General features: G+C 37.4%; 1 protein-coding gene across 1 annotated transcript in view; it reads left to right on the top strand.

Annotated features, from left to right (window-relative positions):
- RLF (RLF zinc finger) overlaps positions 1 to 18,285 on the top strand; it is a 28,358-nt gene extending 10,073 nt beyond the window's left edge. The window contains exons 2-8 of the mRNA XM_075195342.1: positions 592 to 746; positions 1,814 to 1,895; positions 3,930 to 4,065; positions 8,801 to 9,003; positions 9,377 to 9,513; positions 11,201 to 11,342; positions 13,759 to 18,285. Of these exons, the coding sequence (XP_075051443.1) occupies positions 592 to 746; positions 1,814 to 1,895; positions 3,930 to 4,065; positions 8,801 to 9,003; positions 9,377 to 9,513; positions 11,201 to 11,342; positions 13,759 to 17,898 (4,995 nt within the window). The 3' untranslated portion in view covers positions 17,899 to 18,285. The remainder of the gene's footprint in view (positions 1 to 591; positions 747 to 1,813; positions 1,896 to 3,929; positions 4,066 to 8,800; positions 9,004 to 9,376; positions 9,514 to 11,200; positions 11,343 to 13,758) is intronic.
- The last annotated feature ends 1,100 nt before the right edge of the window (positions 18,286 to 19,385 follow it).

The raw sequence follows: 19,385 nt of genomic DNA, 5'->3' as shown, positions 1-19,385 counted from the left end.
ATACATTTAATTTGTTGTGGCATCAGCTTCTGAGTGAGCATACATTTCTTCTATATAGTACCTATTTTTTTTTTATGTTCTGCTTAATGTTTGATGTGGCCACACCTTAATAGATTTTAGAACTTTTATTTTGCACATTTTCATTTTGTGTTTTTACATAACAGAAGCCATTCTAGAAGTTCTTGGATTGTCCCTGTAATGTTCTCAATATATGTTGTGGTATGTAACAGTGTTCACATCTGTGTGTTTGTTTTTTTAATTGAGCACCTTGCAAATGCAGTTAAAAACTGCCCAGATGTTTTAGGTCTAAATGAAAGTTTGGGTGTTTCCAAAAAAACTGCTGAGTATCTTTGGATTCCACCAGAGATAATTTGATCCTCAAATGTCAGTGATAACAGTAACATCTCTATACTACACTTTTTGGTTAAAGATCAGAGAAGTACCCCGGTGAAATGGAAGTGATAATTGTATTGTTGGTAGGCAGTATACATTGTATTACAAAGGTCCTATTACTATTATTGCTCTTTCAATTGACATTTTTTTTTATGTTTCCTAGTTTTTCATTTATAAGGGTATTATTTCTTCCTTTAGGTGTTACTGCAGCACACTGAAGATCATACAGTATCTGAAAACCTTACACTGTACACAGATGTATATGGAACTTCTTTGCGAAGCTTTGCAACTGCTCGGCCTTATCTTACCACTGAGTGCGAGGAGGTTTTGCTACTTCTTAAAAAACTTGTTCTGTAAGTGTGCCAATATTTTTGCATGTTTTGCATGTGTCTTAGACATTGAGAGTTTCAGACGGTTAAACATAATACAAGTTGATCCAATAAAGAAAGATGTTCTATAGCATTTAAAAATATATTTGACATTTCCAACTCCTTAACAGAACTTGAGTTGTTAACATTTGCTGTTTTGTGCAGTCAAAGCAATGCTGTTTTCAGCAATTTCAGATGCAAACTAACTGGCCATTGTGTTTCTCAATGACCGGAAGTGATGTGTGTGTGTGTGTGTGTGTGTGTACAACTGAAGAGGGGGAAGAATGGGTTTCCTCATGATTTCAAAGCTTTGACTAAAATATCCTCTGGTGGTCTGGCAAGCTCCTTTAAAAAAAAATATGTATACATATGTGTGTTTGAGCCACAGTGCATAGCAACATTGGACAGTGGGGAAATACATATTATAATTCTCAAGAGGGGCAAACCAGGTAGACAAAATAAATGCATGTAGGAAAACAAAGTGTATGGAGGGTCCTGCTCACGAGTGCGTGCCATCTTAATTGGAAGAAAGTGATATAAGAGGAAAGAATGTGGCTTAGAGTAGAGATTGGGGCGGTTGTGAGGGTGTATTAATGTGGATAGTATATGTGTGTGTTAAGTAAACTCTAATAGAGAAATGGGTTTTCAGAGAGCATTTAAAGACTGTTGGAGAGTTCGATTGGGCATGGTAAGGAATTCCATAGGCGGGTGGAGGCACATGAATGAATACATTTAGGCTGAATTGAGAGGTAGTTACCATAGATGAGGGCAGAGTATTTTGTGATAAGCTTTCAGATGTTCAGGCCATTTTGTTGAGAGCTTTATAGGTAAGGGTGAGTAATTTGGTGCTTGAGGATACAGAGAGGCAGTGTAGGGAATTGCAAAGTGATGCTGCAGATGTGGAGCGGCAAGAGAGGAAGATGAGTCTTTCTGCAGTATTTAAGATGGCGTGAAGCAAGGATATATGGGTGATGATTGTAAAACTATCGGTGTGTTTATGTATTTTGCATTTAATTGTCCTTTTAATGTACTTTTTTTTTGTTTTTATTTAGGAGTTGCTTTGAAGTTGTACTTTCAATGACTGAAGATGATCTTTCATGTGATTTTGGGTTGCGATTTAAAAAATCAATCATGGTGAGTTAATTATTATTCTCCTTAACACTTGCTGGCACTGATCCTATTATCAAATAAAACTGAATGCTTTGGAAACCTTTTCATCTTAAGTGTTGAGCGACTGTTTTGTGGCAAACCTGCCACAATAGGGTATGGCTAAGCAAGTTGCAATTCAGTATAGGCAAAAATTCCAAGGCACTCGCATGCATTTTTATTTTTTGCAGTGTCTTAAACTACAGTCAGTTTTAATTGGTTCTGTTTTTAAAATTGAAAAACTGAATGGAATATTGCATTTAGTGTGCAATAAGTGCTCTTCTGCGTATGAAAGTATAAGTTCTTGTAATACATCTTTGTACTAGAGCCCCAGTCATGCTGATAAATGGATTAGAGTAATAGAATGAGAGGACGTCAAGGTAAATGAGTGGATATGAATGCCGAAGGTCACATAATCTGCTTTCCTGATGGAGAAAAATAATAGTTTTGTGGCCGAATGCTGCCTTGTCAAAGTACATCATAATATGGGCAAAATGTCATAGCTGAGAGTTAATTTGCAGAAGAGATCACCCCCTCTTGACCTATAGTTGCATGTATCAAGCTGGTTATTTGTTATAGCTGGGTTACACGAACTACAGTGTTCTGTGATTGATCACTTGGCTGCAGACCAGTGTCATTATCTGCATGTCTTTTTATGGGTTTGGCTACAAACAGAGGAGTCGTGACCACAAAACAACCCAAAAACATATGGTGGGGGCACCGTAGGGCAGAAAAAAGGAATTGGGAGGTTTATAGTTAATCCAACAAATAAATACGGTGGAATTCTAATAAATTCATATAAAACAAACTGATATTTATTATCCTCATAACATTGGTCACACAAAAAATCAATGTCAAAGAAAATATCCCAAATTAAACACAATACAGGAAAGTAGTAAATGCGTCAGAACATATACAGTATTGCAATCATGTCGATTCAGCAAAAAAAAACCCAAAAAAACAGTCTCTTGACATATATCTAGTGTGGATCAAAGAAAGATATCTCAAGGTGATATTTACGAAAGTCTCATGAATGCGACATACTCAGTGTAAATGATAATAAAGCATTGCCTGGTCGAGGTGAGTGGCCAGCTCACCTATATGTCCTTAAGGATTACCTCTCATTCTTTTAAAATCACTTTGTTTCTTTGAAAATATTAACAAGCTTAGATGTTTGGGAAATGACTATAGTATGATAAAATCCAGATGCTCCCACAAGAATAGTAATGATGTTAGATCTCACCCGATCACGACATGGGTGCTGCTTAGGGAGTATATATCCCCTTTAATACCTTCTGTACACTTCGTGAGGTGCCTTGTAGTTGCAAGTAGGACACTGTATTGTTGCCAATACTGTTGAAGAGTTTCCAATCTTTGGTCTTCAGGTCCCGCTTACTGTACATTTCCATAAGTTTTCACAGAATCGCAATTGACGTAAGTAGTACTTGTTACTTTTTAACTTAGTCTAATTTTTTTCATAGCCGATCTGTACAACGTGCACTGTGTATCCCTGAAGGCTGAAGTTTAGAAACCATTTGTTTATAGGAATTAGAAAAGAAAAACAACTTAAAAATATACTAAAAACTCAAGACAGTAGGTAGATTTTCATATTTACTCTTTTGTTAAAACCATACATATAAGTAACCAAACATACAAGGTCTGCATTCTGTTTTCCCTGTTGGTCACTTGAGCACCAGAGTCCACTTGCTAACTCTTATATGTTTATGTGCCTGACCCTCATCAATCTCCTGTAGGCTTACTTGGACAGAACTTGTTTCCTTTGGCTCTTGTATGTCAGGAAATGTCATTACAATATCAGAAGTTGCACTGTTCTATATAGGCTTTAACTGTCTGTATGTGACAGATTAGGTTTTTTGTAGTTATAGTGCTCTGCATATATACTTGGGAACTTTCTAAGCAAGCGTAACCTTCAGCAATGACCTGTCAATCCTAATGCAAACATCCTTTGTGGGTTGTAAAACATTTCAATTGATGCAATCCCTTTTTTATTTTTATTTTCAGGATTCCCATGAAATACTGCTGGAATTTGGAAATAGCAATGTGCAATTGTTGGTTGATAACATCACGTGCAGTGGAGCATGGAAAAGCCCAGTGCTTGCTAAGATCTTATCCCGGCAGACAGTAAAACCTGAAGAAAGTGAGTATGCAAAGCATGGTCGTACCAGGTCTATATCTATCCCCAGAGCATGATGAAGAATGTAGTATTTCTCATTCGTACCATTGGGAGACACTGCGAGACATTTGGGTATAGTAGGTGGGACTAGGAGTTTAGGCACTTATCAACTTGTTTGTTCCTCACACTCCTCCCCTACTATGCCCCTCCTATCCAGCTCAGACCTCAGGTTTTTTTTCTATGAGGGGAGGATTTTTTAAATAGGGCAAGTGCGGATGTGATCACCAGCTGAAGTTCCGCAGAACCTAAAGTGTGTTTGATGCTTAGGATGAAATTATCCACCCTGTGAATGGATGTGGAATCTTCTGTAGAAACAAGATCCCACTAGCGATTTCCCATGCTTACCTCTGTGAGATGGTTAGCAACCCAGTCTCTGTCTGTGTGGACTCAGACTGGGATCATGGCATATTGGCTTCCGTACGGAAAGATGTGCTTGGCACTAAAATGAACTGTGCAGCCTGAGTGTGTGTGAAGGTGTTAGAAAACGGAAGTTCACGTACCTTTGCGGACTCTGACATCACCTTAGTGAGTTACGGCCAATGATGCTGCCAGTGATTTAGGCCAGACCGGCTTATCCAGCTGCTGAAGCCTGACCGGAGCACATCATTCGCAGACCTTAGCGTCATAAACTGCACATCTGGGTTATGCTGTCCAAAAGATAATATAAAAATTACATTTATCACATGTCTAATACCGCACAGACGTACTAGGAGGTCTCTTACCCCTGGAAGTCCCCTTTTTAGGCATAATGCAATGCTACGAAAAGTGTAACAGAATAAATCTGTACCTCATGCTCTTGGCAGATGGATAATGCAGTAGCAACATACCAGTGGGTCTTTTACCCTTGAAAGTTTCCTCCTTTGACACAAAGCAATGCTAGGAAAAAAGGAGTTACAGAACAAATCTCTTGTATCGTCTATAATTATGTAATGTGTATATATAACATATGTTTGTATGTATATGTGTGTGTGTAGAAAGAGATATATCTATACATCTTCTCCCTGTTCAGACACATTGCAATGTAAGAAAAGTGTCGCGGGACAAGAAAGAATTTAATAAATATATATATCGAATATATAAATGCTAAGTGGCGTCTGTGTGTGGAAAAAAAACCCAAGTTGCAGCGCCACCTGCTGGGCAGAGTTATACACTGACCTGACCTACTAAATTCTTACTGTCCGCCATAGATGAAGTGATGATTTTCATTCTGTGCTTGGTTGTCTGGGGGGACAATGCCAGTAAATATGTCGGGACGGGAGGAGAGGCTGTAATAACTTCACTCCCTGGCCGACCTGCAATACAGCTGCTTTGTCTGCCTCCTTATCAGCATATGCATAAGCTAATGACTCTGCAGCTGCTCGTATATCTAGGGAGAGATTTGCTGGCAAGCTGTGTGAGGGGTGCTGCCTCTTCCGCAGGGGCTAGATTGAGGGGAGCCTTGGGATTTACTCCTCTGGGTCTTGGTTCGATCCCTGCGCTGCACCAAAAGAGGGGGAAAAAAGTGAAAACCTATAACAACAGTATAGGCAGGAGCCTATACCGAAGTGACCTATCTCCTAGGCACTTATAAAAAAAAAAAACAGGTCTGAGCTGGATAGGAGGGGCATGTAGGGGAGGAGTGTGAGGAACAAACAAGTTAAGTGCCTAAACTCCTAGTCCCACCTACTATACCCCAATGTCTTGCAGTGTCCCCCAGTGGAGTAAGAGAAATCGATTTTAGGGTGAGTAAACATCTTTTTTTTATATATTCTTTTGATTTGTTACAGTAAATTGAGTCAAACAATAAAAGAGAAAAACATTGTTCTTGAAATGGGAAATTATGTGAGTAAAACCAGGGTAGTCGCTGGGAGGAAGCGACCAATAGCTGGCAATGCAGAAGTTGTCATACATACACTGACACATGTTATGCGTATGTACAGCAGTTCTTTATAAATTGTCAACATTTAATGCATACTGTATAATTTGTATATGTGAGCAAAGCCAAAAGAAAGTGTAAAGATTTTTAGCGAAACTAATATTCATTTTGTAATGTTATACATGACAGTCTACCTTGTCTCATGCTCAGATATATACACTACAAGAGCAGATTCATCTGCTCAGTTAATCTTAAAAGAAGATGACTTCTGTATGTACTTGACACTTTAAAAAAAAAAAAATATTTTTTGCAATGTCCATATTGAACCTTTTGGGGCTAATAAATAGCTACATGCTTAGAATTCTGTACTATTTGTATAGCATTTATTTGGATGCTAGTTTATCTCTAGCTTTTTGGAGGTGTCTCAAATTAAACACCATACACAGTAAGGGTCAGATCATAAGTTGAGTCGTGTTTTTGGTTCTAAAAGGGGACTGCTCCTTTAAGTTTTCTGTCGTCTTGTGGAAAGAAGACATTACTAGTGCCATGTTCTACCTGTTCACTGCAGCAGAACTTACAGCTCTGAGCTCTGTGACCAATGTTGCATTCTGTAAACTGTTAACACATTATGCTGCAGTAATGCTAATGAATTTAAATATTTCGACCATAAGGCATCAAATAACAGAACAATGATTTGCAAATCCTTCTATAAGTTGGGGGGAAGGGTGTGGGGGAATAAAATGTGACATCCTTTGTGCCTTTTGTTACTTACCAGCAGATACTGAGCCATCACTTACATTTCCCAAATAAGCATATTTAAAAAGGAAGGGAACCAGTACAGAATAGACAAATAACTTTAGTTTGCTGGAATTATTTTCTATTAAAAGAAAACTGTAAATAAGGTGCTGGGACTTGGCAGCCTTCAGAGACTTAATCTGTTGATGGGCGATTTTAGGCAATCTTACTCAGCCGAGCAAAGTCTCTGTTTCCATTCATTAGAATAGGCAATGTATTTTAATGGGAACAGAAGGCCCCTTGAAATGCATGGCCAATATAAATGAAAGGGAGAAGCTCAGCCATTTAAATGCAATGCTTACATGCTAGCTTTTTGTGATTGGTTGAGTGGATATGGACCTCCACCCCCATTGAAAGCAGTGGGTCTGTCAAAGCAGAAAATACTACGGTGGAACTATCCAATGTGTGTCCTGGCTGCCAGGGCTTGCTGGGACTTCTAATTCCACAATAGTATTTAATAATTTATTTTCAGTTTAAAGAAAAATATGATTTATTTTACAGAGCAGTTTACCATTCATTTCAATTGGCAGTGCATTTCTAAGGGCTTTCTGCACCCATTCAAATGCATATTGTCCTTTTAAATTAAATAGGCAATCTAACTTCTCCCACAGGTTTTCCAGCAATCTTGACTGTCTGAAACCAGTGAGATTATTTTTGGAGATTTCCATGGTACTTTTGAAAATCAACCTTTAATCACCTCTTCACAATGCAGAAAACAATTTCTGTTGTGAAATTTATGATATTTTTATTTTTTTGAGAGGATTTAAGTGAGAATTTACATATTATTTTGTAAGTAGATTAGGCAAATTGCAAATCACCATCATTTATTTATATAGCACTACTAATTCCGCAGCGCTGTACAGAGAACTCATTCACATCTACAGAGAACTCATTCACATCAGTCCCTGCCCCATTGGAGCTTAGTCTAAATTTCCTAACACACACACACACACACACACACACACACACACACACACACACACACACACACACACACACACGGGTCAATTTTGATAGCAGCCAATTAACCTACTATATGTTTTTGGAGTGTGGGAGGAAACCGGAGCACCCGGAGGAAACCCACGCAAACACTGTAGAACATACAAACTCCACCCAGATAAAGCCCTGGTCAGGAATTAAACTCATGACCCCAGCGCTGTGAGGCAGAAGTGCTTACCACTAAGCCACCGTGCTGCCCCCAATGTAAATCGCTAAAATTAATAGGAGATAAAGGTAACGAGCAAGAAATTGGAGCCATCAGATCTGTGATCTTCATCTCTAATAACACTCTGCTTGCAAGATCGTGACTCTGTACACTCTACAGACATCTACCTACTCTGCTGGTCTTGTGTGTACACCCTTTAGACATCTTCCCCATTGATCATGATTATTTGGAGGTTTATAAAACCAAATCAACAGATGTGATGTGTTTTGATATGATAAAACATGATCGTGGGAACGTACACAATCTTGCCATATCTGACCGTGTAATCTGCATGATAATTGCATAGGTGTGCACCCAGCTTTAGTGTTGCATCCCAAAAATGAATGTTTGGTCTGGTAATGAATGTGTAAAAATCATTTTGTCACTAAGGGGTTAATTGGTGCATATAAAGGGAGATTAAATTCAGCGCAAGGTGTCTTTGGAACGAGCATGATGTTATGGCACGAATCTTTGCTCATTATTTTTCGAAACCCCATATAGGTAGGCAGAATATGAGGGCAGATTCCTATCATAATGGCTGGCAATGTGCGCAGCTGGACATCGCCGTGATATCGGTGCACCAAATCTGCAGCAATTGAATCTTCCCTATAGTGGCCATTATAAAATAAATACATTGTCATTTGACTATAATAACATAAGTAGTAGTTTTATTTTACTATAAAAAGGCACCAAGATTTGAAATGCAGTTTGTGCTTTAAAATACATGTTTTTCATAGTTTGATTTTGTTTTTTTTGTTAATTATACTTGAACTGTAACTAAATGCCTTAGCAGCAGTGGGTTTTTTAAAAATCTATATTTTGTTTTGTTTTTTTTCTCACACCAGTTTGTAAATGGATTTCACAAGAAGGCCCCTGTTTTCTACAGATGCGCATTAAACATTTAATGAAGACAAACTGCATGCAGCAAGCAATGCTTCTATCAAAAATGTGTTCTGAATCTGCAGAGATTTCAAGTGATTTATTTTTTCGTCAGTCATTTATCGCATGTTTGTGTACCATGTTACCAAATGAAGATGCTTTTAAAGAGGTATGTATAAGCATTCACAAGGAACTCCATACTTGGGATAAAGGTGGGGACTCAGTGATTGCATATCTAATCTACTTATGTTATACTTCCCCCTCATTTACTCTAAAGTCTGCATCCTGTAAGCAGCCTTCGACTTATTATATAATAGTAAGCACCCTAACCATTTGCTAAAATGTACTGCCCATATATTGGTTTCTATCATGTAACACAACACATAATCCCCAAATCATGCAGCAAGCACACACTATTTATTACAATAGCGTAATTAGTTGAACTACAAAGTAAGTACTGCTCAGATAATGAGTTTGTTTTTTTTTTTGTTTTTTTTGCTGGCTTGGGTCACTTACCACTTTGCTTTTTCCACTAAATACAGATTTCAAAGATGGATGGTAAAGAGGTTTTAGATACAATATGTAATCTGGAATCCGAAGGCCAAGTTAACACTGCGTTTATCCTCTGTACTACATATCTTACTCAGCAGCTACAAAATGAAGTAACATCTTGCTCCTGGTAAGTGTTGCTTGTAAATGCTTTCAACAACAAAATTATGTCATATTGCTATTTGTAAAAGGTGACTTTAAAACCACAGGAATAACTGTCCTATCTAGTAGTAATAATCTAAAGCAGGTTTTCATACTGTGATGCCAGGCTACATTTTAATTGAGGCTCACTGGGCCCCATTTAGACACACGCTGGCTGTAAGGCAGGGTTTCTTAAAGGAGAAGTTCACTCACCATAAATTTAACAAAGGAACAATCCCTCCCACTGTGAGGAAACCCACACAAACTTGGGCAGATAGGGCCCTGGTTGGAATTGAACCCAGGGTTGTGAGGCAGCTGTGCTACAACCACTGTGCCACCGTATCAACCTGAGTTGGGGACTAAAGGGGGTATTTGTCATTGTGTGTAAATTTGGAACTTTATATTGTGTGCTACCAACTAAAATACTACAGTTTCAAAATATTTTTGTGTGTGTTCTTAACTCCCTGTTCACTATGTTTTTCCTTCTAATTATTTTGTATACAAAGCATTTATATTATTGAAAAAAATAAAAAGTGGGGCAGAAAGCTAATTCAGTCATAATTTGACTGTGCAGCACGGATGCAAAAGTCTCCCCTAGATCCAGCAGAGGAAGGATACTGAGTTAGGATCGTCATGGTTGCCAGGAGCTTCCTGTTTTAAGATGTTATTGTGACTGGTTCATGTTTTGCATCTCTGCCTTTCGTTGTCTCTCTTTATTCCAGCCATACCTCTCTGATGCTACATAGAAGTACCATTTGCTAATGTCTGCTTGTCAGAGACTGGTAATGCTGCTGCCTTAAGCTGGGTACACACTACAGAAATTTCAACCAACTTTTTATGCCGAGCGATTTTACATGCGATCGATAGTCCGATCGCTCGGTCCATGGACTGCATACACACTAGCCTTGTTTAGGATGATAAAGGGAAGAGCGGACGTCCCTTTATCGATTTTTTTACAGCCATGTTGTCGTGAGCAATGACTGTAATTTCGTACTCACTGTTGTGGATCGGTCGGAAGTTTATACACACTACACAGCGGAAACGAGATTGGAACGAAAATATTAAACGGTACGACCAACCAAATGAGGCGACAATCGTCCATTTGGGCAGACTTTCAACCATCGTGTCACTGCACACACTGACCCAACTTTTGAACGAGCTGTCATATGTCGGCTGATTTAGCCGATTATTGGATGAAGACTGTGTAGTGTGTAACCAGCTTTAGAATAGCCACAAGCATCTACATTTGTTATCTTTATGTATCAATTGTTTCCTCCTCTTTGGGCAGGGCCATCTGTTTCAAGTCATTGTATGTGATTGTTTGTGATGATCCCTTCAATGTACACCGCCACATAACATGTTGATGCTTTATAAATAAAATATAAAAAGTTTGAGTGCTGTTAATCTTAAGAATCCTTGACAATTTTTGATACTCCAGCAAATGCATATAATGATTAACCTCTGTCTGAATCATATAACTGAGATCAACGGAAATGCTAATTGGTACTTATCCATGTTCCATGCAACCAGTTAACACACGAATGTAGAGCTCACATTAAGTGGTGTGGATTTTCTGTAAAGTCAAATTATTCTGTCTTGTTGATTGGTTGCTTTTGGAGGTTTTGACTGCGTGATAGTGGTATGATATTTTGGGTTCTGTCTTTGATGTCTTGCAGGGAGCTGACCTTGTTTTGGAGTAAGCTTCAGCGAAGAATTGAACCATCTTTAAATACTTTTCTTGAAAGATGCAGGCAATTTGGCGTGATTGCCAAGACACGTCAGCACCTATTCTTCCTTATTAAAGTTGTACATACAGAGGTGAGTGGCAAATTATTTGTTCCATTTTTGTTTTTAAGCCAGTCTATCATAACCCCTTCCCCACTGCTTGGCAGCCTGGCTCCACTCCATCTGCTGGTTGCGGCAGGTGTCTGTAGCAATGACAGCCTGAGGTTTCACTGTTATCACTAGGATACATTACAGTCACTTCCTAGCCACCTTTATTACTAAATATCATTAATATGAACACTATATATAAACAACTTCCACATTGGAAGAAGGTAATCATGTCAGCATCTCGGTTACCGTATTACTTTGTTCTCTGTACGAGTATAGGTAAATTCAGGAGAGATATGTCTCAGGTCTATCCTGTTTGCTGGAACCTGTAGTTTCAATAGCTATAACAGTGGCTAGTGTGTAAGCTGCTTGTTTGGAAAAAAAAAAAAATATATTTTCATTGTGTAACTCAAAACTGTAACATGAGAAGGAGATTAACAGCACAAAAGCTTTATCATCGTCAGCTATTTATATAGCACCACTAATTCTGCAGCGCTGTACAGAGAACTCACATCAGTCCCTTACAGTCTAAATTCCCTAATATATCAACACACAGAGAGAGAAACAGACTTTGGTCAATTTGATAGCAGTCAGTTAAACTACTAGTGTGTGTTAAGAGTTTCGGAGGAAACCAGAGCACCTGAAGGAAATACACGCAGAGGCAGAAGTGCTAACCACTAAGCCACCGTGCTGCTTCCCCCCCTAATAAAATAAACAAACAAGCTAGAATACACAACAAATACTCAATATCTAGGTGCAAGGGTGGTGGTGCTAGGTGTATTGTGAGCAGTGTAATATCTGGTTGAGGTACATGTGTAAGTATTGGTCACATATTCTGTATGATCTACTGTAATGTATATTATCTCTGCCTTGGCATGCATGGATGAGTTATGTCCTAAAGTGAATATGGTAATGAAAGATACCACTATATAGGATCATAAGTGATGTCAGTGAGTTGCAAACTTAATAATCTTTTAATAGCACTTTATACTGGGATTCACACAATTCGTGTTATAAATTTTTTTTTGTGCTATCAGTGTTTGTATTTGGGTGTGCATAATGCATTATTTGTTACTTTAAGGGGCATATTCAATTGTTAGTTTTACACGCCGTGGAAAGACTAGTACAGTTAATACGGTAATATGTAGCTGGATTTCAGCTCGCGGCTCAGGGAGCTGCGAGCTGAAATCCAGGGAGTAAATTACTGTATTAACTGTTTTTCCGCGCACGATTACCGTAATAACGGTAATCGTGCGGGGACCGCGAGATTTTCAGCGTTTCTGCCGAGAATTGAATATGCCCCAAACTGTTCATGCTATATTCAGAAAGAAAAATGTAAGAAAATATAAGGTGGTTTAATGACTTATTGGCCTATTATAAGCACTATGGAATTTGCTGGCGCTATATAAATAAATGTTGATTATGATTATTTTTAGTTAAAGCCTGCAGCTATATATTTAGTGTGTACACAATTTATGGCTATTATACGTCACCTTTTAGTTTAGTTGTGTGCCCATAATATTTCCCAACTTTTTAAATTACTTTATAGTTTGTGGTTAGTCATCAAAGACCTGCAGACAAATTAATATCTTCTCCAATGAGCATTTTATTTGTGACATTATGCATATCAGAAATAGATGGATTTAGTTTACTACTGCAAACGCAAGATCTGATATTGTTTGCGACTCAATGACCAGACCAGTTTTTGCACTTTTTTACCCTCTATTATTCTGAAAGATTAAGTGTCCTTTACTCCAGGTGTAAAGTATGTTATCGTGGTATAAAACATTCTTCCTTTTTTTTCCTGCACTTATGCTGATATTTTTCACACTCTGCCAGAAAGAAATTAAGGTCAAAATTAGATCCATGTACTTATGAATCTATTGGTAATGCCTTATATAAGATAGTTGCGGTGATATCACTAAAACTTTCTCCACATTGCAGAATCGGTACTTCTCTAGTAAACTCGCAGTGTGTATCTTAGTGTAACAATATTCAAACGTATGTTTTTAGATAATTTGTCCTACACTTAAGACAGAATAGTTGCAATTGCAGTATTTGCAGCTAGTTAAAACTGGTATAATAAAAATAACTACTGCATTGAAACTGCGTTATGTGCAATTTGCAGAATCTTTAGTAATGTACCTCATGTAAACTACAAGTCAAAAACATTAATCAAAGCTAGTGGCTTTCTTAAATTAAATTAGCTAAGTTAAAATGCAAATTGTGCCAGGTGCAAAAATAGTGTGTTGTCAATTTCATTCAATGAAAAATATAACTGCTATACTTTGCAATAAGTTCAAAATGAAAAAAAGGAAGGGACATGTGGTATTAACACTATATTCTTTCAAGTGTAATTTTTGAAATGTCTATCAAAATTTCAATTAGTTTTTTCTTTCAGGCTGGAGATGATGGCGTTCCAGTTTCCATCATGCTATGCATACGGGCACTTCAAATTACGTCTAATGAAACCGATGCAACAAAGACTTCTGTTTGCAAAACAATAGCATGCCTCTTGCCACAAGATTTGGAGGTGAGACGAGCCTGCCAACTCACAGAGTTCTTATTTGAACCAACTTCTGAAGGTCTAAATATATTGGAAGAACTTTTTCTTCAGCCTGATCAAAAGAATGTTGAAGAATCAAGTGTTATTTCAAATTCTCTTCGCTGTGAACTCTTGCTATCCTTGAAAAGTCACTGGTTGTTTGATCCTGAGTTCTGGGATTGGAAAACATTAAAACGGCATTGCCTTAAACTCCTTGGAGAAGAAGTTTCAGATACAGAAGAAAACTATGGCGAACCTTCAGTTAATGAACCAGATATTTTAAATGCCTCTTTGGCCAGTTATGATATACACACTGAGCAGAAAGAAGAACCCCAAGAATATGCTTCCAATGAAACTGAGAGCATTAAAGTGAAAAAGCCAGTTGGGTCTTCTGAAAGGTATAAACGCTGGCTACAGTATAAATTTTTCTGTGTTATCTGTAAAAGAGAAGTAATTGAGGCAAGGATTCTCCATCATGCTAAAATGCACCTTGATGATGGAGTTTATACATGTCCTGTGTGTGTGAAAAAGTTCAAAAAGAAAGAAGTCTTTGTTCCTCATGTCATGGAGCACATGAAAATGCCCATGAGACATCGACCGAAAAAGAAGAATGAAGCTATTGAACTCAAAGCAGATGTAGACTTTGCCGAAGATGAAAATGACCCCAATGGTTATATTTCTTTTAGGACAATGAGAGATAAAAATCTGCAGGATCGAGATGTCTATCCATGTCCTGGTACTGGCTGTTCCAGAGTTTTCAAACAGTTTAAATATTTAAGTATACACTTGAAAGCCGAACACCAAAACAATGATGAAAATGCAAAACATTACTTAGACTTTAAAAATTTGAGAGAAAAGTGTGCTTTTTGTCGGCGACATTTTGTAACAAATTTTCACTTAAAACAGCACATGAGAATTCATCTTGGATCTTTACCTTTCATGTGTGTATCTATAGACTGCAATGAAAGGTTTAAAACTATTAATGAACTACTACACCACAAACAAACACACTTGGATCTTCAGTACAAGTGTGAATTAGAAGGATGCCACTTAGTTTTCAGTGACTTAGGATGTCTATACCACCATGAAGCTCAACATTTTCGAGATGCTGCATACATATGTACTTTTCCACGCTGCAAAAAGTTTTATTATTGTAATTCTGAGCTCCAGGATCACATTGCCACTCATGTAGCACATTGTGAAGACAGCCTTGTTAAAAGGGCTGATTTATCTTTTAAAGACACAAAAACTGAGGAAGGCCTATTTGATTCTAGCTGTACTTTCATAACTTCACTACCAAGTAGAAATGTTCTGTCAGGTAAGAGAACAGATTCTCTGTCTAGAGAGTTTAATGACAAACACTCAGAACATTCAGCCAATACAGAATCATGTTTATATCATGACACAGGTTCAGAATGCACTTGCAAAAATGAGAACAAAGGGCAAATTGATCTTGAAAGACTTCATAAATCTGAATTTAAGAACATAAGTGACTCCGACGATGTCCTCAACAATGGCAAAAGCCCATACACTGCATACGTTAAAGAGGAACATGAAAATACACAAGAGACGTCGGAAACGTTATGTGGTATTATAAGTGCAGAAGCAAACATCAAAAATGAGCATGAGGAAATTCCTACTTCTGATGATTTTCAAAAGTCTGCTACTTCCGAGGACACCTTGTTTGAACTACTTACTAGTCTGAAACAACTGAACTTAAAAAATTCTAATTCATCGGTACAAAAACCTTCGCCTCAAAGTCATGAATCCGTAGCCAGTTGTTCTAATAATTCTGCTGTAACACAAAATGGCAACAACCAGAAGCAAGAAAAGATATTTAGTCAGTATTTATCTCGATTAGCAGCCAAACCATTTTTTTGTGAGCTTAAAGGTTGCAAATCTGCTTTTGTTACAAAAGATGCTCTTTTATTACATTATTGTAAAAAACACGACTATACAAAGGAAAATGCTCTCAAACTGAACATGTTACAAAAAAAATATTCTCCTTTCGAGTGCCATATTTGCCAAAGACGCTTTACAAGGCGAACGTTACTTCGCATTCATTATAAAAAGAAGCATCACATAAGCAAAGAGAAGGCAAGGTCAAGTACCCGGAAGCTTGATAACAAGAAACTTAAGACACGTGTTATAAATCAGAGGCGAACAAGGTGCTGGAAAAAATTCCAGCCAAGTGAATCAAACAGTGATGGTCATGAGAGAACATCTCCATTACAGGAGGACTTTAATTCTGAGACTTACGCTGATTCATTGTCTGAGACAGACTCTGGTAATGTACTTGGTGCATCAAGAGATGAAGACTATCCAGTTGGAAAAGGAAGGGGAAGACGAAAACAAGGAAAGTTGTGTTACATCTTAAATAAGTATCACAAACCATTTCACTGCATCCATAAAACATGCAACTCTTCCTTTACAAGCCAGCGAGGCTTAGTTCGCCATTACCAACTTGTACATCAGTATAACAGGGAATCCTTATGCTTGGAAAAAGAAAAGGAACAACAGAAGAGAGAGTATGGCAAATGTAGAAGGATATTTACTTGTAAATACAAAGCATGTGGAAAGAGCTATATTTGTGGCAGAGCTCTCTCTAAGCATTATAGAGAGTTTCACGATCATAGTGAAAATGAAGATCAGGAACTTGATAATTTTGATGCTGAAAACCACTTAAAAACCCAAACGGATGATGAAAAATTTAGTGAAGAAACTGAAAGCGAAGAGTCTGAAATCTACTGTGATGTAGAAGGCTGCACTGCAGTGTTTACGGATCATAAAAAGTATGCCAGACATATTCTGTCTCGCCATCGAAAATATAACCTCTATGAGGGCAGGAGGAAGCGGAAAAAAAAAGCTGAAGAATTGGATGAAAATTATATTGAACCCAAACGTCGCAGTCGTTTGCTTTATAAAAGGAAAAGGTTAAGGGTTAAAAATAAGGCTGCAATTAAAGAGGTGGTTGAATTTAAAAGCGTAGAGGAAGCGTTACAAATGTGTGCCCCAAATATCAACATAACACAGTTCCCATGTATGATTCATGGGTGCGCTTCAGTTGTAAAGTTAGAAAGTAGTATTATTCGACATTACAAGCTAACGCATCACCTGATGCCTTCATATGTAACCAGTCATACAACAGAGTTGGTTTACTGTGTTAAAAACTTTACAAAGGGTAAAGCGCAGTCAATTTCAGCAGAAGAATACAGACCCCAAAAACGTGATCGCCTTCAAGACCATAAAATGCGGAACGATATTCGCTGCACCTCATTTGGAAGAGATGACTCTCTGAAGAACTCAAACAGTGATCTGAGAAGAAATGGTCCTGTGGAGAGAGACTTTTTAAAGTGCAGTACATCCTCAAAACACAATAAGATCTCAAATAGTAACTTTAAACAGTCTGATATCAGATCTCCTTTTCGTAAAAATGAGGACAGAACTGCTAAATCTAGTGAAAAAGAAAATGTCTCTCTTACCAGTTTCCAAACGGAATACAAAATAGAAAACACGGAAAGTTATTTCACTCATCCAGTAGATTTGAACGCTCTCATTTCTACAAAAGACAATCAAGAAGAGCAAGAACAGGCAGCTATTGGACTAAAGAATTTTAAGCCAATGGGGTTTGAGTCATCTTTTTTAAAATTTTTACAGGAAAGTAGGGAAACGGATGACGAGTTTGAAGAGCTTGATTGGAATTATCCGCAAAAATGCAAGTTACAGAACTCTTTACAAAAGCGATCCTGTAAAGATCGAAATGACCATGAGACATGTTTGTCCCTTGGCAAAAATGCAGCATCAACACCCACATTACAAAATTTAAGGACAATGTTGGATAAAGCATTGTCAGACTGTGGTGACCTGGCTTTAAAACAACTCCACCAACTTTATCAAAGGCCTGTTGTTGTTCTGGAGCGCTCCAACTTCACATCCCCTTTAATAGACTTGTTTTCCAGCAAAAAAAATGATGAACTCTGTGTTGGTATTTCATGAAACTTGTCCTCCCCTAAAAATATGCCAGTATTAAAATTAATTTTGAGGAAACCTATCTGAATGACACAGGATTATTTGTTAATAAGAGGTGTACCATATAGACATTTTGTGCAATTAGATGTAACATTTCATGAATGTATTTTATCTGTGTTCACAATCTCTTTGGTTTATCTTCCCAACAGATTAATGTACTTGGTGCTAGGACATCAATATAATGGAGCTTCCTTTGACAATAAATGTGCATGATTGTCTGGGAGTTTTGGGGCGTTACAAGGTTTTCATACTTGAATGATTATGCACTTAAAAGTGCACTGTGTAATATATTGTACACTACAACCTCTTATATTTTTTGAGTTCTGTTTCAATAAATTACAAAATTTCACCTGTTTTGATGGAGCATTCCAACTTTTTAAAATATATTTTTTTACTATAACATAAGGCTTTAAATATTTTTTGCAAAAAATCCACAATATTGATTTTTTTTTTTTCTTTTGTTCTTCCTTTCTTACATTTAAAGTGCTTTAGAAAGGTCTGCGTTTTCTGCACTGAGTGTAGGCTTAGTATGTCATTTTTATATATTCTAAGTAGAATATACTTTGATTTAATTGACATTTCTTTGATGCACTGCGGATATTAATTTTTTTCCCCTGGTAATTTGAGTTTTAAAATGTGAAAACCATTTTTCTTTTTATTAAATCTTTGCAGGATTGTAATTTTTTTCCAGTTGAAAATGTGAGATTCTTAAAACTATAAAATAGAAAATGTAATATTTGCTGTTGATATATCTAGGCCATTTTGTTTTCTTACAAAAGTTGCAGGATTCTTCAAGGTACTAATAAAGTTAAAACAAAAACAGTCAGATTTCTTATTTATCGTTTTAAGATCTTTTTATTATGCTATACTGTAAGGATATCTTATAGTGATAATGGAATGTTGAGATATTTCAAAGTGTGTGGCTTTTGTAAGGCCGGAAGCATCATAAGTCAACAATATTAAAGCAGTCATTGGTAGCTAGCACTTTTGTGCAGCTACCAGTGATGTGGGTTAGGGTTTGAATGAGGAGAGTCCGTGGAAGGTGATAGCGGCATAAAAGATGTACTCTTCATTGTAAACCTCTTAAGACCATTAGCTACTAGCAACCACAACAGTCCTTCACCACTTACATTAAGCAGACCTCCTTCCCCATGTTCACAAAAGTTGTGATGGCAGCAGCTGCAACCAAACAGGCAGTGGAAATTACCAACGGAGGAACAGATATTGCGGCTGTGGCAGTTGAACTCACTGGGTCCAACAGATGAAATTAAATAGTATTCCAGTAGACCATCACAATAACCCTGTCCTTGGTCTGATGACATACTTGTTATTTCTCACTATCTTAACACATATTTTTTTTATTTTTATTTTTTAAAACTTTGTGAGAAGATGATTGTGGGAGGTCGAGTGCTGTATTGTGTAGTTATACACATGACATTTATGTTGCTGTCGCT

This window comes from Mixophyes fleayi, chromosome 2, assembly GCF_038048845.1.
Source record: "Mixophyes fleayi isolate aMixFle1 chromosome 2, aMixFle1.hap1, whole genome shotgun sequence".
Taxonomy (NCBI): domain Eukaryota; kingdom Metazoa; phylum Chordata; class Amphibia; order Anura; family Limnodynastidae; genus Mixophyes; species Mixophyes fleayi.
This window is presented reverse-complemented; position numbering and strand designations above follow the sequence as displayed.